The 27049-nt window shown below is 38.4% G+C and overlaps 1 protein-coding gene across 1 annotated transcript in view; it reads left to right on the forward strand.

Moving 5' to 3' along the window:
* Positions 1-27049, forward strand: part of ARHGAP24 (Rho GTPase activating protein 24) — a 518413-nt gene that overhangs the window by 77537 nt on the left and 413827 nt on the right. Inside the window, exon 2 of the mRNA XM_054485627.2 lies at positions 17718-17917. Within this exon, the coding sequence (XP_054341602.1) occupies positions 17735-17917 (183 nt within the window). The 5' untranslated portion in view covers positions 17718-17734. The remainder of the gene's footprint in view (positions 1-17717; positions 17918-27049) is intronic.

Genomic DNA, 27049 nt, shown 5'->3' on the forward strand with positions numbered 1-27049 from the left:
TATTGGTCTGTTCAGGGATTCAATTTCTTCCTAGTTCAATCTTGGGAGGTTGTATGTTTTCAGGAATTTATCCATTTCTCATAGGTTTTTAAGTTTGTGTGCACAGAGTTTTGTATAGTAGTCTCTGAGGGTTTCTTTTGTATTTCTGTGGTGCATTGGTCATGTCCCTTTGTCATTTCTTATTGTGCTTATTTGGATCTTCTTTCTTTTATTCATTATTATGCTAGCTAATTGTCTACCTTATTTATTATCAAAAAAAACCTCATGGATTCATTGATCTTTATCTTTTGTATGTTTTTTCCAGTCTTGATTTCCTTAAGTTCAGCTCTAATTTTGGCTATTTCATGTCTTCTGCTAGCTTTTGGGTTGGTTTTCTCTTGTTTCTCTAATTCCCCTAGGTGATGATGTTAGGTTGTTAATTTGAGATCTTTCAGACTTTTCAATGTGGGCATTTAGCACTATAAACTTTCCTCATAACACTGCTTTAGCTGTTTCCTAGATATTCTGGCATGTTGTATCTTTGGTCTCATTACAATCAAGGAATTTCATGATTTTTGCCTTAATTTCATTGATTAACCAAAGGTCATTCAGGAGCAGGTTGTTGAAATTCCATGTAGTTACATGGTTTTGAGCGATTTTCTTAGTATTGATTTCTATTTTTGTTGAGCTGTGGTCTGAGAGAGTGGTTGGTATGATTTCAGCTTTTTTGAATTTGTTGAGGATTATTTTATGTCCAATTGTGTGGTTGATTGTAGAGTATGTGCCATGTTGTGATGAGAAGAATGTATATTCTGTTGTTTTTGAGTGGAGAGTTTGGTAGATTTCTGTTAGGTCCATTTGGTCAAGTGTTGAGTTCAAGTCCTGAACATTTTTGTTAATTTTGTGCCTCTATGATCTGTCTAATACCATCAGTGGGGTATTGACGTCTCCCATGATTACTGTGTAGAAATCTTACTCTCTTTGTAGGTATCTAAGAACTTTCTCTATGAGTCTTGGTGCTCCTGTGTCAAGTGCATATATATATTTAGGATAGTCAGGTATTGTTGAATTGAATACCTTACTATTATGTCAGTCCCTTCTTTTTCTTTTTAAAAAATCTTTTTTGGTTTAAAGTCTGTTTTACTAAAATTAGGATAGCAACCACTGCTTGGTAGATTTTTCTCTATCCCTTTACTTTGAGCCTATGGATGTCATTGTGTGTCCGGAATTGGTTCCTTCTGGTGTGTTCTTAGTCTCACTGACTTCAAGAATGAAGCTGCAGACCTTCGTGGTGAGTATTACAGTTCATAAAGGCGGTGCATCCAGAGTTGTTCATTCTTCCCAGTGGGTTTGTGGTCTCGCTGGCTTCAGGAGTGAAGCTGCAGACATTCTCGGTGAGTGTCACAGCTCATAAAGGTAGTGTGGACCCAAAGAGTGAGCAGCAGCAAGATTTATTGTGAAGAGTGAAAGAACAAAGCTTACACAGCATGGAAGGGGACCCCAACCGGGTTGCCACTGCTGCCTTGGGTGGCCTGCTTTTATTCCCTTATTTGGCCCCACCCACATCCTGCTGATTGGTCCATTTTACAGAGTGCTGATTGGTCTGTTTTACAGAGTGCTGATTAGTGCGTTTACAAACCTTTAACTAGACACAGAGCACTGATTGGTGCATTTACAATCCTTTAGCTAGACAGAAAAGTTCTCCAAGTCCCCTACCAGATTAGCTAGACACAGAGCGCTGATTGGTGCATTTACAAACCTTTAGCTAGACAGAGATCACTGATTTGTGCATTTACAATCCTTTGGCTAGACAGAAAAGTTCTCCAAGTCCCCACCCGACCCAGAAGCCCAGCCGGCTTCACCTCTCAATTGCGTGTGAGATGAGTCTCTAGAAGACAGCATACCATTGGGTCTTGCTTCTTTATCCAGCTTGCTACTCTGTGCCTTTTAATTGGTGCCATTGAGCCCATTTACATTCAACATTAATATTGATATGTGGAGAAATTTATCCTGTCATGGTGTTGGTAGATGGTTATTATGTAGACTTGTTTTTGTGGTTGCCTTATATTCTCAGTGGTCAGTTTACTTAAGTGTGTTTTTGTAGTGGCACGTAACATTCTTTCTTGTCCATATTTAGCACTCCTTACAGAACCTTTTGTAAGGCATGTCCAGGGGTAATGGATTCCATCACCATTTGCTTGTCTTACTTCTCCTTTGCTTATGATGCTTAGTTTGGCTAGATATAAAATTCTTGGTTGCAAATTCTTTTCTTTAAAAATGCTGAATATAAGCCTTCAATCTATTCTGGTTTGTGGAGTTTCTGCTGAAAGATTTGCTGTTAGTTTGATGGGTTTCACTTTTTAGGTCACCTATGCCTTCTCTCTAGCTGCCTTTAATATTTTTTCTTTCATTTTGACCTGGGAGAATCTGATGATTCTGTATCTTGAGGATGGTCTTGTGTAATATCTCATAGAAATTCTCTGCATTTCCTGATTTTGAACATTGGCATCTCTAGCGAGGTTAGGGAAGTTTTCATGGATAATATCTTAAAATATGTTTTCCAAATTGCCTGTTATCTCCTCATATCTTTCAAGGACACTGGTGAATTATAGATTTGGTCTCTTTACATAATCCCATATTTCTTGTTTTTATTCTTTATTTTTTATTTTTGTTCAAGTTAGTTTAGAGAAGCAGTCTTTGAGCTCTGAGATTTTTCCTTAGCTTGATTTATTCTGCTGTTAATGCTTGTGATTGCATTATGAAATTATTGTAGTGTGTTTTTCAACTCTATCAGATCAGTTTGGTTCTCTTTTTTTTTTTTTCCTGAGACGGAGTCTCACTCTGTCACCCAGGCTGGAGTGTTTGGAGTGCAGTGGTGCGATCTTGGCACACTGCAAGCTCCGCCTCCTGGGTTCATGCCATTCTCCTGCCTCAGCCTCCTGAGTAGCTGGGACTATAGGTGCCTGCTATCATGCCCAGCTAATTTTTTTTTTTTTTTGTATTTTTAGTACAGACAGGGTTTCACTGTGTTAGCCAGGATGTTCCCAATCTCCTGACCTCGTGATCCGCCCACCTCAACCTCCCAAAGTGCTGGGATTACAGGCATGAGCCACCGCACCCGCCTGGTTCTTTCTTATAATGGCCATTTCATCTAACTGCTCCTGTATCATATTTTATTGTAATCCTTAGAATTCTTGGATTGGGTTTTGACTTTCTCCTGAATCTTGATGCTCTTCGTTCCTATCCATATTCTGATTTGTATTTCTTTCATTTCAGTCTTTTCATCCTGGTTAAGAATCCTTGCTGGGGAACTAGTGCAGTTGAGGAAAGCAGACACTCTGGCTTTTTGAGTTGCTGGAGTTCTTGTGCTGATTCTTTCTCATCTGTGTGGTATGATTCAATGCAGCTGCCACACCCCACCATGTGCTTTACTTTGAGTACAGTCAGTTGACTTCTTTTCAGGATGTTTTCAGAGGGTTGAGGCTTTGTGCAGGAACTTTATTTGTGGCTGAGTTCTTGTCCTTGGTTTCACAGTGTGGGCAGGAGGTGGCCTATATTAGCAAAGTATTTTTGTTGTTGAAGTTTGGGTTGTGATCGAGTAGATGGTGCTTAAGCATAATGACCAGTAAGTAGGCTCTTGCTTAGTCACTTCACTCCTTTGTATTTCCTCATGACTGCAATATGCTCCCTCTCTGTGCTCTAAGAGTGTGGGATCCTCTCCCACTCAAGTCCTGGCTATAGCTCTTGGCTTGGCACTTCTTGGCTGCACACTGCAGCCCTGGGTGAGCTCAGGCTTTGTGTTCCTTTCTAGCTGGGAGGCAGCAGGAGAAGGGACCTTGCCATGGGTATGGACATGTGGAAGAGGGCCTTTCACTTGTCTCTCAGGTTTCTATATCAGAAAATGGCAGAGCCACTCCCAATTGGGGCTATCAGCATAGGGTGGGGTGGCTGTGTTGTGGACTCAAGCCAGGGGGCCCTGCATATTGATGAGCAGAGAGGCCGGGTGGCTCATGGGGGAAACTGACTGGCTTCTTCTTTTTAGGACAGCAGTGGCTGTCCTAAAGGAGGTGTGGTTAAATCACTGAGAATCTTTGCTCCTTTTCCAGTCTGAGGGCAGCAAAGACAGTACCACTGCAATGGCAGTGGCAGAGGGGCTTTTGGTTGCCTCTGGAAGCTTCATCTCAAGAGAAACACAGAGCAACTGCTACTGGGAATGTTCAGCTGGTGGGTGGGGGTGACTGCAATTGCTGGCCCAAGCTTGGGGCCCCACTTGGTGAAGAGTAGGGGATTGAGGGCTCACAGAGAGGAGAGCCTGAGCTTCTCTCTCTATAATAACTGTGGTGTGCTAGAAGTATGAGTAAAACCCTCAGGTTCTTTATTTCTTCCCCAGACTGAGGGCATCAGGTGCAGAGAGGCTGTTGGTTGCCTCTGGGATCACCTCCCCAGGGAAACACAGAGCCATTAGCAATGGGAATTCTCAGTTGGGGGTGGAGGAGCTCTTCAGTGGTCTTGAGGCAAGAACCCTGCCTGGTGAAGAGTGGGGTGTGGGAGCTCACTGGAAAGAGACTGGGCTCCTCTCCATATGATAGCTGCAGCTTGCTGGAGGTTTCAGCATAGCAATCAGGCCCTTTGTTCCTTCCCCAGCCTGAGGACAGTCAGGGCAGTACTACTGCAACTGCAATGTCATACATGCTCTGGGCTGTCTCTGGGATTTCCTCCTCAGAGAAATGTAGAGCCACCACTGACTAAAGTGTTCAGGTGGGGGCAGGTTAATCATATGGGGGGCCCAGGTCAACAGGCACTGCCGAGTGAAGGGTAGGGGAGGTGGGGACGCATGTGGAAAACAGTCTGGCTGCTTTTCTGTAAGGTGGCTGCACTGTGTTGGGCATCTCCATAGGTCCCCAACCACTACACTCCCTCCTGAGCCTGAGGGCAACAGCAGCAAGGGCTGCAGGACAGCAAAAATGGTGCCCTGCCTCCCTCTAGGAGCTCTATGCCAGGAAAGTGTAGAGCTGCTACCATTCTGAGAGCCCAGGTGGGGGTCACTGAAGTCCCAGGTTTGGAGGCCCTGCCCAGTGAGTAGTAGCAGAGGTGGAGACCTATGTGGAACACAGTCTTGTCCCTTTTCCATAAGGCAGCTCTGCCGGGGGTCTGGGAGAGTCCCCAATCACTGCACACCCTCTGGAGCCTGAGAGCAACAAGAGGGTGGGTTGCAGAGAAGCAAAAATGGCAGGCTACCTCTCCCTCTGGGAGCTCTGTCCCAGGGAAGTGCAGAGCTGCTCCCTGCCCAAGAACTCAGGTGGGGCTGGGGTGGCCTCACCAGCACCCCAGGCCAATAGGCCTTATCCTGCAAGATGCAGTGGAGGCATGGCTTGCAGTCCATCACTGCTCAGCTCTGTGGATTTTGTTCCTTTCCTGCAGGCATGTGAGGGAGCCTGGCCTTCCCCATTGCTGGACCTGCAGCCACTGGTGCCAGGGTGCCTGAGGATCCAAGGCTCCCAGGACTCCATGTGTGCCTGAGCAGGGCTCTGCCCAGACTCCCACGTAGTTCTCTGTGTTGGTCTGGAGGCCCCAGCAGGGGAGTTTGCAGGGATCTCCTGAGCAGAAGTGGTAGAAGTGTGGGTCCCTGAGGACTCTCACTTACTCACTGTTTCCCCAGTGTGGTGACTCCCCTGGCTCTGTGCCACTCCAGGTGGGCAGTTTTCCTGTCTCACTCTTCTCTGTTCTCTGTGGGTCATGGTGTTTCCCTGATGAATCCCAATGTGTTCACCTGGATGTTCTGGTTGAAGAGCTAGTGTCAACCCACCACTCTTTATTCTCTCCGTGAGAGCAGTGCACACTGGCTGCTGCTAGTCAGCCATCTTGGCCTCCATGTAGAAATATTTCTGTAATCATTTCCTAGCTTCCAGGTATCCTGGCATTTTCCCTGTCGATCTCCCAATTCCTCTGGTCACAGAAGACTACATTTTCTTAGTGATGTCTTTTGATGAGCATATATTTTTTATCTTTAATGAAGTCTACATTATAATTTTTATGTTATTACTTTATCCTTTCTAAGCGAATCACTCCCTTTCCTCAGGTTACAAATGTATTTGGGTTCTCTCTCCATTCCTCTCTCACAGCAGCTTGTCTCTGCATAGCTTCATTTTACAAATGGCTTTGCTAAAAGGGAAGATGAATGCCACCAACCTCAGATGCTCATCCGTTCAGTGTCTTCCCTATCCTAAGGGAAGACTCTACTTGGCACTGTCTGAGTCACATGTCCATTTCCTGGGCCAGTCACTGTTGCTAGGGAGCTCAGGTTCTATGAGTAACTAAGTTCAAGCCCATCCCTTTAGCAAAGGGATGGTGGCACCGATGAGAAAAACATGGGATGAGGGAGAGGGGAGTCCTCAGAGACAGGCTCTTGGATACTTCAAATAACATGTGTGCCACCAAACTTCTTAATTTAAAAAAATAATTTTTTATGTAGAAGATTTATTTCTCTTTCTCTAAGCTGCTAATTAAATGTATTCAGGTGCAGTAAAGCTAGATTTCTGTTTAGCATATCTAAAACTAAAGTGTGAAATAATCAGATATTTTGAAGTGCTAAAATATGTTCAAATTATATCTGAATAGCAGTACTTCATCAAAGATCATGGTTTAACACGTCAAAGTCTACCATAATGTGAATGATGCTATTATTTTCACTTTGACAAAAGTTTTTCCCTACCTTCCTCAGATTCTTAAAAAAAAAAAAAGTTGTGTTGTGCATACCTCCATATAATAAACCACTGAGAGAGCAACTGTGGTTTAGTGATTAGAACAAGATTTATATACTTAGAAAGCCTAGTCATTTTGCTGGGCTTTAGAGCAAGCCTGATGATGTTCCACCCACAGGATTAATTGACAAAAATGAGTGGTCCTTATTGGAAATCATTAAGTACCTCGGGGTTTTCATTTGAAGGAGAAAATTGGAGAGTTCATTGTAGACAAATAACTATCTCCATCAAAGTTACCCACTTGTAAAATATTTGCTTTGAAGTGTAGTTGAATAAATAGCTGGCCCCACTGAGGGGCTTGAAATGATAATGCAGTCGACAACATTTGATTCTCCTAGGTCAGACTCACTAAAGGAACCTGATATTAAAAGTAGTGTTTCAAGAAAGCTTTCATCTTAGCTTAAAAATTATAGACATCAGGGAAAGTGCTGGAGGGGCTTTATAAATTATAGGCACAGCAGTTATTTCCCCATAATGAGGAAAGGACCCAGCTGACTTTCTCAGTATCATACGGGCTTCAGCTTTCCTCTCCCAATTCTCTATGCTATGCGCATAAAGTTCTCCTTCATTACTGCCGTTGCTCTCCCATCCCTTGGGTATTATAATCCTATTACTTTTCAGATTTAGGTGTGGAAAACCTCTTAAAAATTAATGAATGAGTTAATTTTAATTGACAAATGAACATTACATACATTGGTCATGTACAACATCATGTTTGGAAATACACATACATTCTGGAATGGCTAAATTGAACGAATTAACATAAACATTACCTCACATCCTTATTTTTTTGTGATGAGAACACTTGAGATCTACTCTTAGCAATGTTTAAGAACACAATATATTGTTATAGTCATGTTATACAATAGACCTCTTGAACATTTTCCTCCTGTCTAATTGGCATTTTGTGTATTTTGACCAACATCTTCAGAAGCCTTCTGGGCCTCCCCAAATTTCTTTTCTTTGTGACAGTTTCAAAACAAAATCATATTAATAAACTATGGGTGAGGGAGTGGAGTACACACAAAAGCTTAAAAATTGAGATGTTTATAACATCATGTTTCTGATCATATTTTGAGGGGTCTAGTCACAGATTCAATTAATAAATATAAAATAAGAGACATCCAACTCCTTTTCATCTTCCGTGCTTCAGGCTTGTTTTCTTTGTTTCTCTGTGGCCATATGATGAAATAATAGTTGCCGTCTTCAAGCTTTCCATTAAAGTAAGTTGAATTTCTCATCTTTTCCCGTTTCAGATGCCATTGCTTTTGGAAAAGCACTGGAGTTTCTATTTGATATTTAAGGGATATCCTCAGTTCTTAGTTTGTCTACAGAATTAAATTAACAAAGAGTCTTTCTTACCTTTCCGTATATGACTGATTGGTTGTGACTGCCTAGAGTACTGGATTGAGATGGCATCTGGGGGTGAACACAGGTGATTAATTAATAATGTCTGCCTTGGGTTTGACAAGCAGCAGTTCTTTCTTAATCCCAATCCGTGGTAAAGTGTATGTTTTGATTTGATTTTTGTTTCTACTCAGGTTATCAGCATGGGGAATTCCAATGGTTGTCTTTTTTATTTGTCCTTCAGATATCACTGTGGTGGTGAAGGGCAATTCTAAGTATATATTAAAGTATTATACATATATTAAAATTAATATATATAATTTTCTCTCTAGTTGAATTAAAACCATCTTAAGAGGGAAAAGATTCATTCTACAATGTATGAGGCATTAAGTAGACAACAAAAGCTAAATTCTTAGGAGAAATTTCCTTTTTTATGGTTCATTTCAGTAAGTCATTTTGATTTCTTAGCAAATGAATACGGAAACATTGAAGCTTAAAATATAATATGGAGATTGATGTTTCTGATCCATCCCACTATACACATCATTTTTTGCTATTGTCTATTCTGTGATGTTTTGAACAATTTAATCAAGCAACAGGATTTTGTAGTGTTTCTTCAGGAAAATAACTGCACGTAAGTTCCCCCAGGTATGCCCTTCTGGTGACAATTTTTGACTTTATATTCGTGGCTGTTGTGCTTCATTTAATTCCCATTGTTCTTTTTATGCTTATACTTTTCATTTTCAAGAAGAAATGTTTATTTTTAACTCAAATCATGATTAAGAGTAGCATCCAGTGAGACAAATGGCAATCCACTTGGTTCAATCATTTTTGAAGTTCAGTTTAGCTTTAAGCCACTAAATTTGGGTTAGGTTTAAAAGAGAGAATTTGTCATGATGTCCTTGCATTTGTGTCTAGTAACAGCAAATGTTTTATGATTTTTGTACAGTACTTGGGATCTTTGAGGGCTTTGGTGTCAATTTTAATATAGACCCCAAAGACTGACTGAAACACAAAGATGGATTGAAGCATTCATTCATTTATTCATCAGTTTGCCATTTATTTAACAATTATTTGAGCATTCACTATATTCTAGTTCATTTGGTGGGTTCCAGGGAGTCTACTGTGGTGTAGAACACTGAGAAGTAATAAAAACAAGGTCTACATGTGATAAGGGTCATGTCCAGGATGGTATCATGCAAGGGGAACTTTCAGAGCGGGGTAGTGGTGGCACCAGGGAAGCCTTTGTAGAAGACCTGAAGGATAAATAGAAGTTAACCATGATGTCCAGGCAGTGGGAAAACCACAGGTGAAAGTCCTAAGCCCTTCTAGCTACTTTAAGAAATCCAATTGCTTCCCATAAACATATTTAGGCTCCTGGAATTTGTGTCAGTGCTAAAACAATCTCTATTACATCCTTTGTTATTTTGGACCTAGAGGATTGATTCCCTTGTCGGCACCACATTTTGATTTATTCTTCAAGAAAAAGGTGGTATGGTGGAGAGTGAGGGGACAGAAAGTGAACTGAGAAAACTCATCTGTTTTCTTTAGTTAGCAGTTACTTTTTTCTCCCTTACTGTAAGTCACTAACATTTAATTATTTAAATATTTTTTGTTATGTAGTTTTTGGTAAATGCACATGTTTGCAAAACCTTCTATATGTCCTTCTCTGCATCCTAGCTCTTGTATGAATCTTTAGCTATCTGGTATATTTTTTACCATTTTATAGTTTTATGCTTTATGGTAGTTTTATGACTTAGGAGGTGTTCATGTATTCGACACGTAACTGTGTTATTTAATGGCCACTCTCTGCTACCTCTGCTCAATACACTGGTTAGAGGGCCTCCATCCTCAAGGTGCTCATGTGCCAAAGGGGAGACAGAGAAATGACAAGGAAAACCGAATACAAAAAGGATTCTTGTGTGCTGTGGAAAAAATAAAATAAGGAAATATGATAGAATGTGGTGAGGGATGAAGGATGGTTCTAGTAAGGGAGGCCGAGGCGGGCATCTATAATAAGGCAACATTTGAACGGAGAATTGAACTGAGAATTGAATGGTGAGAAATTAGCTGTTCAAAGATGTGAGGGAAGCATTCAAGGAAAGGTAGGTAGGGATTGTTTGGGGCTGTATAGGCCGTGACAAAGAATTTGGATTTAACTCTGAGTGGAAGTGTTTAACTATTAGATAGTTTTAGAATGGTGGTAACATGACTTGATTTGCTTTCTAAAAGAAAATGCTAATGCTATGGAAAGAATCCATCACATCACTGTGCTAGGAATGAAATCAGAGATTAGATTAAATAGAAAGCTATGATAGTAATCAAGGAAAGCGATGTGATCACTATGATAGTAATCAAGGAAAGACACTGGATTTGCACTGTGTCTTCTACAGAATAGGCACTCTATGAGTTCTAAAGGTATTGCTCATTCTCAGTACACTTAGTTTTATGTGAATTTGTGTGTGTATGTGTGTGTGTATGTGTGTCTGTCTGTGTGTATGAACAAGATTGTATTCAAGGTTGAGCCACATAGCTACATAATTTTATGTCTGACACAGGGTAGAACTGGAGATTTAGACTTTTATGATGGAAATGAAAATGTTTGTCCTTGACTCGTGCCCCTTCTCTCTACCACCACCTGTGCTTCCATATTCCACTTGCATTCCTCCCGTTTATACTTATACTCCCTAATAGTATCCTCCTACCACACTCTTACTTTCAGCCAACCATCCATAAACTAGGAGGTGGTACTGACAAATTCATCCTAATTGTGTTCCTGGCTTCCCCAGACCTGAGATGCAGAATATCAGGAATGGCGTGATTGGGACAAGGAAAGTGGGCAGAAACTTGAAGGCAACAATAGGCTTTGCCACATTTAGCAAGAAAGAATGACACTAAGTTCAATGTTGAACTATTATTGTTACCATAGGTGAGGTTAGGAAGAGGATTCTCTGTGGGGCACTAACTTCTGCTATAGGTAGTGAGGGTTAGGAAAGATGGCATTCATTGCATCCAGGGAAAATCTAGATGGAGTTGGAAAATGGACAAAGGAGAGATTTGATAGGATTCAACTTTCACATTCAACATTCACAGCTGAGCCAATGTAGAGAGCTGAACACGTTAAATCAAGTAAGGGGTGACTGACTTTACATGAAAAAAATGCTTGTTATGTCATTTTATCCAGAAATTATTTAAATATTTAGGACACTAAAAGAGTTCCATGTTCTAAATCAGGTACGCAGCTACAGTTATTGAGGAAATGTTCTGAGAAATGATAAAAATAAATCTATCACTCCACTGATTGACTTTAATAATAGCACAATCATGTTTTTTAGTAAACACTGGATGGCAACACTCTTATGTCCTTTGCTTCATCAAAGAATGTCAGATCTGCAGGCATATGCTTACATGGCTTCCAGTGCCATGGCACTGAGTATTTAAAAAATGAGAAAAGAATATCAACAAATATTTTGTCTTTAAAGATTTTGTCCTTGCAATAGTTTGCTGAGAATGATGGTTTCCAGCTTCATCCATGTCCCTACAAAGGACATGAAATCATTTTTTATGGCTGCAAGGACAAAAACCAAGCACTGCATGTTATGATTCATAGGTGGGAATTGAACAATGAGAACACTTGGACACAGGAAGGGGAATATCACACAACGGGGCCTGTTGTGGGGTGGGGGGAGTGGGGAGGGATAGCATTAGGAGATATACCTAATGTAAATGACGAGTTAATGGGTGCAGCACACCAACATGGCACATGTATACATATGTAACAAACCTGCACATTGTGCACATGTACCCTAGGACTTAAAGTATAATAATTAAAAAAAACAATAATTAAAAAAAAGATTTTGTTTTCTAGAACAGTGGTCCACAACCTTTTTAACACCAGGGACCAGTTTCATGGGGCAAGGGGGACATGGTTTGGGGATGAAACTGTTCCACTTCAGATTATCAGACATTAGTTAGATTCTCATAAGGAGCACACAACCTAGATCCCCTGCTGGGCAGTTCACAATAGGGTTTCAGCTCCTATGAGAATCTAATGCCGCTGCTGATCTGACAGGAGATGAGGCTCAGGCAGTAATGCTCGCTTGCCTACAGCTCACCTCCTGCTGTGTGGCCCCATTCCTAACCGGCCACACACTGGTGGTACTGGTCTGCGGCCCAGGGGGTTGGGGACCCCTGCTGTAGGCAGAACACACATGGTATATATATATATATATATACCCACACCCACCATACACCCACACATACACACACCCATACACATATGTGCACTTGCATGTACACCTATAAACACATGCGCATGTTGTCTCATTTCTTTTGTAAGTTTTTGTAGTGTGAACAATCATGTACAGAAAGGGTATATCTAGCATGTAGACATACAGCTCAATATAATGTCCTGCCGATTGACAAACCAGCCTATTAGCAATACATGTAAAATAAACTATTTTGTTTAAAATAAGAAAAAGTAGAATTTAGATAAATATTGGCTGTCTGTAGTTATATACTGTGTATGGTGGAATCACATCTTAAAAAGGATTTATGTTCTAAAGTCAATGCAAATGGTGACAATCGGTTGTGATCAAAATTTCTTCCCAAAGTCCCACAAATCTCTCATAGGTTGCAGTATTTTACCAACATTGGCAGTTTTGTTTTGTTTTCTTCCCCAGCAATAGGACAGATCACTGTTTCTTTGACTGATTGAGGGGACATGAGGTATGAAATCATGTGCACTCAAATTCTGGGAACACATTTATACAGTGAAATACCCACCCCACCAGATGCCAAGGAAACTGACACTGATTGAAAACATGGAGATGTATTTGGTCCCCTTCACCCTTGCCATGGGAGCATGCATTCATTGAGTGGATGCACTGTGGTGGAATTGCCTGTGTTATTTAAGTTGTTTCCTCTCCCTCTTTACTTTTCTCTAGCTCTCTCCTACTATCTCATTCTCTCATGTTTGCTGAACATGTATAGTAAGGTATTGTAATTTCAAATACATTGCAACTCTGTGGTATATGGCATCCTCTTTATTTACATCCTTGTTTATATGCATGCTTATGTATTCTTTGTTGAAATGAAGTCACACATCTAAATATCTATGTGTGTACGGTTTGACTCTTAGAAGAGTTTGTCAGGAGCATGAGTTTCATCTCTGATTGCACCATGTCATACTGTTGTGTTCTTGGCCCATCTGGTTGCAACAAAGAACCGTACAAACAGATGTAGAAACCAGTTTCCTCCTCTGGAAAACAATTCAAAAGCTACAAGCCCATCAAATGCTGAGAACTGTCTAGCTATGGTGTGGTACAGTAGCCGTCATTAAGGTTTTTGTCTTAAGATTGATGCAAAGACACAGGTTAATTTCTCAATTTTGTTTTAGTTTGGAATAACTGTTTATTTAGATTTTTACTTTGTTCATTGTTATGTTGGTTTTCTAACCAAGGTGATAGTTCTATTTTGTAATCCCACATACCACCCAGCTACCATGGCCTGACTTCAGTGAAAGTATTTTCCCAGCGGAGATTCAGTGAAATCATTCTCTGAGAATTTGAGTGAATAAACTGTACTTAGTGTTAAACCACAATTGGTTATGTGTATTTCCTGCCAAAACTAAAAAGTATAAATTCTGAATTTTTTTTCATAAGGGCAGTTTCAGGTTCTTTCAAGTGTAATGATTTTGACATTGTGTTTAAGAACAATTTTCATGCTAATTGAAGTCTTCTATGTCAAAGGAAAAAAGTCAAGTTCTTAGCGTACACATTCTTCGTTAAGGCATTAAATGCAATGAAAAAGAAGCCTCTAAAATATTCTTTGTAGAGATTCTTTTGTGATTATTGCAGAGCTCCATCTGTTGATTCAACAGGTTTATTGAGTACCAGGTAAGCACTATTAAAGGCACTGGGTATCACTGGGTATACATAGTAAGGAAAGCCATGTCCTTGACCTCATGAAGCTTATGGGCTCCTGGTGGGGTGATAGACAATAAACAGCTAAAGAAATAGCAATTTAGAGAAGTGTCAGGGAGACAAAGGACACAGTTCAGCGATAGAGAATAAAAAGAGGTTACCTAACTCACAGGGTGATTAGTGAAGGTTTTTTGGAGGAGACAGATTTTAAGCCAAAACTTAGATAAAAAGGAGTTGAGCATGAAAAGAGCCCAAGACAGAGTTTTCTAGGCAAAAATCAGCAAGGCATAAAGGAGCTTGGGTGTTTCCAGAACTGAAAGGAGACAAGAGTGGTTAAGTATGTATGTGTATGGTATGGGGAGGGATGGGGAGAAGGTGGCATGGGATTAGGTTAGAGAGGTAAAGAGGTGCCAGATGATTCAGAGCCTTAGAGGCCATGGTAAGACTCTGGATTTTGAAATAAGTACAGTGAGAAGCCAACATTTTCAAATGCTGAGAGTTCTTATCTGATTTGAATTTTTAAAAGCTCACTTTGGCTGTGTTTTGGAGAATGAAATATGTGTGAGCATGTACCTGTGTGTTTGTGTTTATGGCTAAAAATGGAAGCAGTGAGACTCCTCGGAAGGCTATTAGAATCATCTCCTCAAAAGATAATAGTGGACTGCACCGTAAGGTGGCAATAGAGATGAAGCCAAAAGGATGGATTTGAACTATTTTTTAGAGGTATTCTGAATTTACTGATTGATTTGATATCCAGGGTGAGGAAGAGTCATGAATCAAATGATCAGTTTTCTATATATTTTTCTTTGCAACTGGGTGTATCATCGTGTCATTTACTAAGATCAGGTTTGGGGGAAGATCATGTTTCAGAGGGAGATCGTATTCACTTTTAGACACTTAGTATGAAACCTATTGCAAAATTGATTACTTCATCAAACATTGATTGAGCTTCACTGCATGCCAGACATTGTACTGAGTAGTAAGGGTATCTGATGTCCCTACACTTATGGAATTACAGAGATGATAGATTTCAGAGTGCTAGAAGAGACCATAGTTGGAAATAATCCAGTCCAGCATCCTCATTTTAAAGGTGAAGTGTAGAATTTTAATCATTTTATTTCTCCAGAAATATTAAGATTTCTCTATAAAAATTATGGTTGTTTTAGTAAAACTTAATTTTCCTCATCTAAATAGTTGTGGCATTTTTCCCCTTAGGAATATGATAAGTCTGTTTTCATTTCTGTTTTAATGAATTGTTACAATTAGTCTTCAATTAGCATTAGTAAAGCACTTGCCGATGCATTCTGAAATAATAAAAATATAGGCATTATAGTCAGTTCACTGGGCAATATTGTCATTGGCTTCAGTCAGACTTATAAACAACATGTGCAAAAGGAATCAGAAACCATGTTCTAGTGTACACACATTTCTCACTAAGGCATTAATGTACACAAAAGGGGAAATAGCTACTTGTATTTTTTATATTGTCAATGGTAGGTTGCTAATAACTTGAAGCATTTTAGAGGGAATTTTTCAAACTTAATAGAAAGCATGAATTTGAGAGGAAAGAAAAAAAATACCTAAGGGCCCTAAGTAATTTGTTGTGCAATGAATTCTAGATTTGTGTGTGCATGTTTGTTGGCGGGGGGCGTGTGTGTGTGTTGGAATGTTTGTTTAAAGTCCCATTTGATTTTATAAGTTAAGGTGTTTGGTCAAAGAATAAATAGGCAGTGATGAAACAGCAAGTTGTGTAGATTTAAATAGTTTAAATACCAGGAGACGAAAAAGATTATTTTGGGTGGTCTAGCTAAGCATACTTATTATCTAAATTATCTTACAACATTAATTGTTCATTTAGAGTGGAGTTCTTGGCTCGTCATAGTAGGTCGGATACTGTGAAAGAAAGGAGATGAAAGTTCCTGCTCTGTGGGGCATAGCAAATTGGAGGCATCAGGCATGGTCCAGTCTGCACACACATGGGCACACACCTGAGAGGAGAGTGTTTTCTGCAATAAGTGGTTATGGTCGTGGAATGCCCCATAGGGCAAAGGAAGTGTCCAGACGTATTGTAGAGACAGGGGCTTGTTTTTTAAGAAAGGAAAAAAGTGCGTATTGAATGAGACAGATAATAGTCAAGTGACCTTGAAGTTTAAAAGGAGTTTAAGAGGTGAAGATTAAGGCAAGGATAGTGATAGATTGAAATATATGCCAATGAAAGAGGCAAATCTTCTGCAAAGATGGTTGAAGTTATTAAAATAAGAAGTAATTAGAATGAAAGTTCTGCTTCATCCTTGCAACAGGAATGGCAGGACTAAATTGAGAGAACTTGAAGCGCAATAATGGAGGATTTGACCCTGAGCCTTCAAGGAAGAAACATAAATGACCAAGGGCTGACAATAGAAACTGCATGGAATTTATAAGTAGAATTGTATACATGCAAATTGATTAAAAAATCAGTGATGAATATAAAGACCAGACAGAAAGACAGCTTGTCTTCCAGAATTGATCAGAAAGGATAAAACAGGGACTTTGTTTATATGCCTGGACAGGAATAATCTATGTTTTATCAGATAATCAATATCTTTATAACCTTATCAGACACAAGAGTTAGAGAGGGCTTCCCAATTCCTGAATAAATGTTTAGAAATAAACATTAGCAAGAATTTGGAAGGAGCTTTTGGGACAGGAAAATCTCTTTTAACCACTTGTCCCTCGTTCCCCCAGAATGTCCACCTTCTCTGTTCTTACTAGGGCAGTTTTAGCATCTCACCTGTTGGTTGATATTTTTCCAATGAAGAACTCATTTTCTTGCTTATGTATAGGTAGTATGGCCTTACACTCCTTCACACATAACCTTAAAATATTCCTCATCGTGTCATGGACTGGCGCACACCACACCCTCCTGAAGCTTGAGAATGGCTGTAGGAAAAAGGAAAAAACTATAGAAAAAAACTAGCAAAAGCAGGTGTTTTGTCTTTTGTGTTTGTTTTCTCTTAAACTTTTTCAGCTGTACGAATCCCTGACCAGCCAAAGAAATTGTCGAGGGAATAATCTGGGAAACAGAGGGTAGAAACATCTTGAGATATGTTCACCTATGTAAGACAAATGTCTTCCATTAAGATTTTCTGAATAGTCTCTTGAAATGGGGACACACGTCAGGCTAGCTCTTGCTCAGGTAAACCTAGGCCTGCAGGGGCCTGTCCTAGGCTGTGCCCAACAGACACAGAGGCCATAATCTTGAGAGTTATGTTTTAGTTTGTTTTTAGAAATTCCTTCTTCACACATTACCTCTAGAACTTTCTTATTTTTCAGTTCTACTTAGGGACAAAGAGCACTACTCAGCTGCTGAATTCATTTAAGAAGGCAGGAAGGCACAACAAGCTCTCTCCACGTTTCCTCTGGGCATATTGTGGCCAGGTCTGTGGTTTGTGTCTAGAAATTTGGTCAATGAGTTGAGGAACATTTTTCACCCCTTCTCCCACTCCCTTCCCCTTCCCCTTTCCTTCCCTTCACTTCCCTTTCTCGCTCTCTTTCTCTTTCTCTCTCTCTTTCTCTCTTTCTTTCTTTCTCCTTCCTTCCTTCTTTCTTTCTTTCTTTCTTCTCTCTCTCTGTCTTTTTTTTTTTTTTCTGGAGAAGAGTGGTTTAAAAGGGAGTTGAATATAACAGAGCACCTCATTATTTTCCTTTCTTTTTGTTTGCTAACTAGGAAAGTCCATCAGCTTGATGATGGAGGAGAACAATGACTCCACGGAGAACCCCCAACAAGGCCAAGGGCGGCAGAATGCCATCAAGTGTGGGTGGCTGAGGAAGCAAGGAGGCTTTGTCAAGACTTGGCATACTCGCTGGTTTGTGCTCAAGGGGGATCAGCTCTATTATTTCAAAGATGAAGATGAAACCAAGCCCTTGGTGAGTAGGAGAAAATGTAAAGCATTAAGGGCCTAAGAAAGCCAAGAAATAGAGGGATTTGCTAGAAACCGATTGGGACTGAGGCCACCCAAAGCTCCCTGGTCTCCTTCACCCTTTTACCCACTGCTTGCTTTGAGTTGGAGATAATAAAATTGCTAATTGAGGCCAAGAGGCAAATTATACTTGTCTAATATTAATTTTAATTTTTACTAAGCCAGAAGAGGAGAATGTCTCAGTTCCTCTGGCAAACTTAGTTCATGAGAAAATTTTAATAGACATCTGCTAAAAGATATATTGTAGCCAAAACATCTTTCTTTTTCTCAGGAGTAAATGGAAAGCACAGGTTTGAAGGAAGAACTGTAGGCACAACTTTCAGTAATTTATCAGACATTTTCAGTATCAATTCTCAGAGGTTTCCCTCCATACCTTAACTCACATAAAATATGGATGTGGTGCTAAACCAAATTACACTGATACATTCAACCAGCATACATAATGTACCAATCCTTCTGTGAATAGTCTCTGTTGCTTTGTAGTTCCTTAGTGGTTCTTTATTTGCTTATTTACTTATTTTCTCAACCACAAGTCTCAAGACTGCAATGAGAGAGAAGAATAATCTTCATCTGCATTTCCATAGTTGCAACAGTTTTCTCAGATTCATCATGGCTTATCAGTTGATGAGAGGATATGCAAACTGAGGCATCACTTATGTGTGTGTTTTTCATCTACATCTATAGGATACCTACATGAGAGAAGAAACATTTTAGATTCGTTTATATAAACAACCCTAACAGTATGTTCTTGAGGCTATTTCCTCTTGTGTTAAAGAACTTAATTAGGAATTTGGACCAGGTCTTTGCTTTAGTATTTTAATTTCCTAAGGCATTATAATTTCATGATGTTCTCATTCCTCTAATTGAACTCCCTAAAAATAGCAATAAAAATACATGCTACAAACCTTGGTCATGTTTTTGAAATTGCTACTACTTTTTAGGCATTTACCAAGGCTGGACATCAGGCTAAAAATTTACATATATTATCTTATGAAATACTTAAAATAATCCTATGAGGTAGGTATTGTTAACCCTATTTATGCATGAACACCAAGGTTTATGTGTAATGCAGATTACCCAAAGTTAAACAAACAGTGGTTTAATAATTTGTCTCAAGTAAGTCTGAGTTCGTATAGCTTTAGCCCAAGACATAATAAGTAAATTAAGAAGGTCCCATATTGGTATCATGACAGTTACAGTACTTTCCATATCTGTTATTTCATTTGTCATTGCAAACCAGTGGGGAATATGGGGATTATTTTTACAGAGGAGGAAACTGTGGCTTAGAGATATGAAGTGATGTAATCAAGATCATAGGCAAATTAATGGAGTTTTTTGTCTCCTATCTTACCCTCCACGGTTCTTTTCTAATTGCACCTTGTTTTATAATTATCTAATAATCAGATTAAGGTATTATCTTGAATATAAAATTATTTTTACCAAATTCAGAGAAAGGAACCAGGTTAATGTGAAAAGACAGAATTTAGGGGGTCCAGTGTGGGGACTTCGTTATGGAGGATCACAGTGAATACTATCTGTGAAAAAATACATAGAGGGCCATATCCCAGGCAATATGATAATATCTTTTTTGAACAATTTAGGGCAGAGTTCCTCAAACTAGAATTCATGTGCACATTCTCTGACATTTGCACATTCTCAAATTTGAGGAACATGGACCACAGGCTTGGATCCACTGTATCTTCATGACTAGCAGGCACTCTAGTGGTTATATTGATTAAAAAATTGGAAATATATATTTTAAAATGTAAAAACTCCAGATTAATTCAAATGAAAATCTACCTCAAAATGAAAATTACATTAATTCATAGTATTTCCAAGATAAATAGTATTTTTACATTAGCATGCTACTAGTATTACTAGTATTTGTAGACTTACTATAACTAAAATTAACAAAATAGACTTGTATTCACCAAAAAGTACTAATTCTTTTATAAACCATAGACCCATCACCATCCCCCTAAAAATGTTTTTAAATTTTTCATTCTATGTATTATTTGTTAAAGATTTGTGATTAATAAAGCAGTTAAAATGTAGGATAAATAACTTTATTCTTTTTTCTTTCTTTTTTTTTTTTTTTTTTTGAGATGGAGTCTCACTCTGTAGCTCAGGCTGGAGTGCGGTGGTGCGATCTCGGCTCAATGCAACCTCCGCCTCCTGGGTTCAAGCGATTCTCCTGTCTCAGGACCCCAAGTAGCTGGGACTACATGAGTGCGCCACCACACCCGGCTAATTTTTTGTATTTTTAGTAGAGACGGGTTTCACCGTGTTGGCCATGCTGGTCTTGAACTCCTAACCTCAGATGATCCACCCGCCTTAGCCTCCCAAAGTGCTAGGATTACAGGTGTGAGTCACTGCGGCCAGCCTTGGGAGAAATAACTTTGAATTATCTTTTTTAACTAACTTTCATACAATTCAAGCACTGAGAATTTTAACACTGAGCTTTTTAATGTTTTGCCCTGATGTTTAAACACACGCATACAAATTCAGATTAAGAACTGACAATTTCTATATCAGAGGGAACTTTGTAATATACAAACATTCTATATTGTTGTATGAATGGCCTAATTTCTTCCCTTAAAATAGACCAAGTGAGAGTAGATGCCTGGCACATGGTAACTGTTAATAGCATAATTTTGCATGAGTTAATGAGTCAGTGGAATGTGTCTAGAGCCATGCAGCAGCAGGGCCAGGACCAAGGCACCATGAGTGAAACTGACTGTTCTCAACTCCGTCTATCAAAATCATGCTATTTAAAACAACAAAGTTTAAGCCACATTAAATAAGACCTGCAGTGATATATTGTAGAATATCTTTTAAAGAATCAGACCATCTAAATGGAGAATAATTGAGCACCTTGAAAAATGTTGAAAGTGGAAAAAAATTTGTCCTAAAACCTGTCATTTTGTATTTGTGTGTTTATGATTACATGTATGTGGTTGTGTGTATATCTGTGTGTAACAGCCTAAAGGACATTGTTACTGAGTGACAGATGAGGAGCTAGGAGTCACTTTCTTGCTTCTAGATCCAGTGCTCCTTCTGCTTCATCCTTGCCTTCTCATTAGTCCTCAAATTTTCTTTACCTTTGCTTTTAGTCGGAGGTATTTCTTGCTTTTTTCTTTTCACTTCAATGCTTCCAATGTAAGAATGTCCTTGGCCTTCATATATTTTGATGAGGTCTATTTCAATAATATGGAGAAAATATCACGAGTAAAATTTTTAAAATTCTTTCTTTTAAACATTCCTAACCAGCTGGAAAGATTCAATAAACTTAACTTGCTTTTTGTTTTTTTACTTTCTTAGAAGGCACTTCTAAAATGAGAGTATAAAACCCATGAAATTTGTGTCCTTCTTGTCCTTGGTTAAAATTCTTAATTTATTATAGTAAATTTTCACTGAGTTGTTTTACTCAATAAAAAGAGTCAAATCAAACTCCATCATTATCCTTATTATGAAAAACTACTCATCTGTTGAGGGAAAGCAAAATTATAATCATAACAGGCTACCCTGAAAATGCTGAATGCTATGAGTACACAGGTACAGTTAGTAGCAAGGAGTGAGTGAGGACTGTCTAGAGGGCTTGAGAAGGGCTGCATAAGGCAAGAGGTGACCCTGACCTGGGATTTTGAAGGTAGATGTGAGTTTTCCAGGTAGATAAATTGGGGGAAGGAATTCAGAGCAGAGGAAAGACATGGAGTTGTAAAATAGATATCTGTAGATAGCTCCATATTGCAAGGGTGAATATACGGCAAGAATGCAGTTAGAGAGAAACGGGCTCCCCAGTGGAAAAGGGGTTCCTTAGTAGGCAGTGAGAAGCTATTTCCAGAGCACCTGTGATACTCAAACTACACAACTATGTTAATCTCAGAAAGGAATCATGACAGTTGTTTCCTAATACATTGAAAACCTAAGTTAATAAATATGAGTTTCTCAATTAGATTTTCCTTACATCTCTGTCTTCAATTTTTATTGCTATGAGAACACGCTATATATGATTTAGTGCATTATGTACTTAAATATTTGAACTTACTATGAATGTTTCATGTTCTTATTCAACTTGCACCTTGCCTTCCAAATATTCAACAACCTGCCCAAATTTGAGAACTTAGAAAGTTTCACTGCCACTTTTCTTGTATTTTATTTTTGAGCAAAAGGCAAAGGTGCCTCAAGGCTCTCCGCTCTCTGGAGACAGTACCTGACTGGTAAACAATGACTTTCCAGCACTTAGCCAACAATACCTGGCAATATATGAGAGGCTTATCTCATAATATAGCTATTTAATATTTAATATAAATCAAACTAAACATCGTCAGTATCCTGTAATTTTTTAATTAAAAAAAGCAGCTTTAGTTCATTTAGGACAAAACTGTCTCCAGAATCCATTGTCTACAAGTATTTGTACTTATACAGATTTTATCCAGAGCGTATTTAAAAAATAAAGTTGATTTTGATTGTTTCTATAAAAACAAACAGGAAGGTGATGCATGTAGTCCATTTTTGAAAGTACATTAATACATCTATAATTCTTGTCACTCACAGGCCACTACTATAAACATTTTATAGTGCTGAATTTTTCCAGTTTTTTAAGTAATATCTTTTCTATTTTAATTTATCTTACAAATTCCATTATATTTACATGCAAAGGAAAAAGTGTAAAATCATACTGTACAGAAGAATCTATAAAAAAGAATCTTCCTCCTACACCGCACACCCCGAAGGACTTTGGATACCTATTAGAAAGGGTTTTAAAACACATTTGAACTGAATTCATGACAATATCTGTTCTGGCATGTTTCATTAATCATGACAAATGACCTTGGCCTTGTCAATACAATAACATGGGGGGAGCAGCCAAGTCAGAGATGAAGTATGATTATAGTTATCTTAAAAATAAGGCAATGGTGCAGGTTTTGTTAAGTGAATCCAGTGATAAATTTTCCTAATGGTTTTTCAGGCCCACCTATTTTACTTCTATTATGTAGCATATTATTACTTAAATAAAAGCTAAGTTTCAAGCTTGGCCATACTAGAGAAAGCCTCTGACATACCCTTGTGCTAGAATTTGACACAGCAGGGCATCGATTTTTAGAAGCCAGTCTGAAACTCCTGATAAAATGACTAAAATCTAAATAAGCACCAACCCAATTAACGTGGTCTAGACTTTCTATAAGGTATCGATCCAATTATGTGGGGAAGGTTTTTTCTGTGCATGATGAAGACACTATATTAGATCACAATGGATTTTCTTAACTTACAGAACAAAGTGATTCTGAGTGAATTATAACCTGAGGGGTGACCTCTAAATGTGCACGGATTGATTGCTGATTTAAGAGTAAGCTCTAGGCTGAGCGCAGTGGCTCACGCCTGTAATCCCAGCACTTTGGGAGGCAGAGGCGGGTGGATCACGAGGTCAGGAGATCGAGACCATCCTGGCTAACACGGTGAAACCCCGTCTCTACTAAAAATACAAAAACAAAATTAGCCGGGCATGGTTGCGGGCGCCTGTAGTACCTGCTACTGGGGAGGGTGAGGCAGGAAAATGGCGCGAACCCGGGAGGCGGAGCTTGCAGTGAGCCGGGATCGCGCCACTGCACTCCAGCCTGGGCGACAGAGCGAGACTGCATCTCAAAAAAAAAAAAGAAAAAGAAAAAAGTAAGTTCTAATTTTATATATTTAATGAAACTCTTGTGTTAATGAAATCTAGAAATCTCTAAGGCAATTGCTGTCCCATTAACATTTATGAAGCCAAAGCCTCGATGAAGTATTTAAAATAATACTAGAAACCTTGAAACTTAGATATCATCCTCAAATCTAAAACTAACTTTCTGTGTAGCATCTGAATCTTTTGGTGTTTAAAACGACACTAAGATGGTACTGTGTGTCATCATAAATTCGTAGAAACTCTTAGCACTTTCCTAGAAATGGTCATATAAAGTGATAGAAAGTATTATTCATATAAAATATTATTTTATTCCACTGTTATTTAAAATTTTATTGCTTTCCTGTGCCCAGCAATATAGGAATAACTTTTTAAAAAGTAAAGACATAGGCTTTAGAATAAAATTATTCGAATTGAATCTTAGCTCATATAGTTACTAATTCGGATACGTTGGGCAAATGAGTTAGCTGGTATAAGCTTCAATGTACTAGTCTGTATAATGAGATTATGATAGTAAATACCTCATAACATTATTTTGGGGATTAAATGAGATACTTTATGTATCTGATTTTGGAAAGCAATGATACATGGTAAGCATGAAATAAACATTAGTATTTTTGTAAATTAGTATGAGAAAAATAGAATTTATTGTTTAAGATATTAATAATACTCATTCATTTGATTTTTTAAGTGAACACATATTTATAGATTTCTAATGTACCTACAAGTATTATTCTAGATTCTAGGAAATATATATATTTATATTTATAATATGTATCATAGGAAAAAAATATATATATAAAATAGATCCCTCAAAATAAAGATTTAGAAAGAAGCAGCTCAGGTGAAAGTCCAAAATTATTCTAGGTAAGTAAGGAAAGTTTGCTTTAAACAACTATTTAGAAACCTAGGCTGCCAGTGATTTTGCAATTTTAACTTTTGGCTTCCAAATTCACCATGGGGCTATAAAATAGAGTATTGCCTAGAAGGATCAGATGGACCAGACATGGTAGTGGCCCTTGTCACTTCTGTTCACATTTTGTTAGTTAGATAGTACTGAGTCACATGAGCACATCTAACTGCAAAGGAGGCTGGACATGGAGCCTAGATTGATCCTGGGAGCAGAGGAGCGTGAGAGTGAGAACTGTCTGCTATACGTGACTAAAGTAATACCAAGCATTTGTGAAGAAGGAGTTAAATTCCAGTGGGTATTAGGCATAATTATAGTTATTATACAGTGTAACAAGTATTTTAATAAAGATAAAATAGGGAACCATTGGAAGTCATAGGAGGAGCCCCTACCACCGCTTCAAGGTTCAGAGAGAACTTCTGACAGGAATAATTTAACCTGAGAATTGAAGGATGGTATCCATAGCTGCTGGAGTGGCATTTATGGCATAGAAAAGGTGTAGGCCATGGCCCTTTTGTAAATTGTTAGAAATTCATAATGGTCAAGTATTCCCATACCTAAGAAAGAGGACAAGAAGAGAGAGAGATTTGGAGAAGAAAGCAGAGGCAAGTTTGTTAAGAGTCCAGAAAGCAGTGGTAAATATCTTAGATTTTATCTTGAGACCTTACATTTTCCCTGCCTTTATATGCCCGTTTTTCTTGGTTTATTAGACTTAAAGCTAAACAATTAAAACAGAACTCATTCTATGTACAATTCACTGTGAAGGAATCCAAAATGCCTGCCTATCTGAAAAGGCCTTCCATGACAGTCCTGCAACTCCTATAATTGACTATTTTATATTATTATCTAATCCCTGGAAAAATTATGAAAAGCAACTATGCTACTATAGATAAAAACTTGACCTGCCATCATTCCATTAGTGTGTAAGTAGGAATTACAGGAATGCTCCTCAGGTTGCTTTTGACTGTAGGAGGAAGAGCTAAGAAAATCTGTCGCTGCTGGAGAGGGCACCTGAGATGGAAAAGCACAGAGGATATCTTGCACAAAAAGAGATTGATGGGCAGAGGGATCACAGCATGTGAGACCATTTTCATGCTCATAATTTTCTCCAGAATTGATTTGTCCGGGATAGGCACTTCCCTGGGAAGCAGTTGAGTCCACTTGTTTTTTTGTGCAGTTTCTAGAATCAGACTGCCTGGGTTCAGTCTAGACTCACTACTAGCTATAGGGCTTGGCTAAGTTCATAAAATTCATTATTCTCATCTGTAAAATATACATCATAAAATACCTATCTCAGAATAGTTGTTAACAATACATGAAATAATGTTTCTAGAATGCTTACACAGTACCTGGCCATATATAAAGCAGTTAATAAATATTAGCTATTGATGTTACTATCATCATCATCATCATCATGATTTCTACCATCTTTGTCCATCAAGGTACATTAACACAGCAGTTTAGAAGTTAAGATCTATAATATATACTTTATTAATTGTATAATGAAGGGAATAATAGATGATCAGCCCATGTAAGATTTACAAGGAGGTGCTTTTCGTTGGTCATGCTGACTTCAGAGCAGAAAATAACTTGTTTTCACTTGTCACCTAAGCTGTCAAACATTGAACTTACATGGAAAGATTTCAGAACAATACTCTCCTTTGTAGTATGCCTTTTCTCTTTGTTTAAATTACTTTTTTGGGCTCCTTCAGAGTCTATCAAAATGGTTATGATGACAGCCAATGAGACTTGAAGAATTCTCTTTGCAAAACCGGCTACCCCAGAGAGAGACAGCACTGGTTTTCTGGTTTCTCAGCACCAATTTGAAGGGAGAACTATTGGAGTTGAATCCCTTGAGTTCTATTCTCACATCTACTCTTATTAACTGAAGGCTTTTGTATTTGTGATACAATTCAATATATGAAACCAGGTAGTCCATATTCAGAGTATCTCATGTGCACAAACTCAGGAAAATTTCCATTATACCAACTAGAGGAGAAGAAACTTTAGGGGAAAAAACAAATGAGTAAAAATATAATTTGAACATTTACATTTTTGGTGTTTACAGCAATGTGTTTTAAAAGCCTATTTTCTTGCCCTTGATATATTAAATATTTCATAGCCATTTGTTACTTGTTCTCTTTTAGGTTTTTTTTTTTTGGCTATTCAATTTTCGTGTCTTCTCTTGTTTAGCTTTTTCTCGCCTAAATCCAGCTGCTTCTCGTTTTTTAGAGCTATCACCATATGTTCATTCATTTGGTGACTATTTATCAATTATAAACTATGAAATTACAATTTTAGGATGTTTTGATCACTTTTTATGTACAAGGAAGCAATCCAGACGCAAAAATTGTTGTTCTCACTTTCTGAAATTTGGCTTTTTTCTTTTAGCATAATATTTTCCAGGTTCATTCATGTTGTAACATGCTATCAGTACTTTGTTTCTTGTTTTGTTGAAAAATATTCCATTGTATTAATACAACACTTTTTAA

This window comes from Pongo pygmaeus, chromosome 3, assembly GCF_028885625.2.
Source record: "Pongo pygmaeus isolate AG05252 chromosome 3, NHGRI_mPonPyg2-v2.0_pri, whole genome shotgun sequence".
NCBI lineage: Eukaryota > Metazoa > Chordata > Mammalia > Primates > Hominidae > Pongo > Pongo pygmaeus.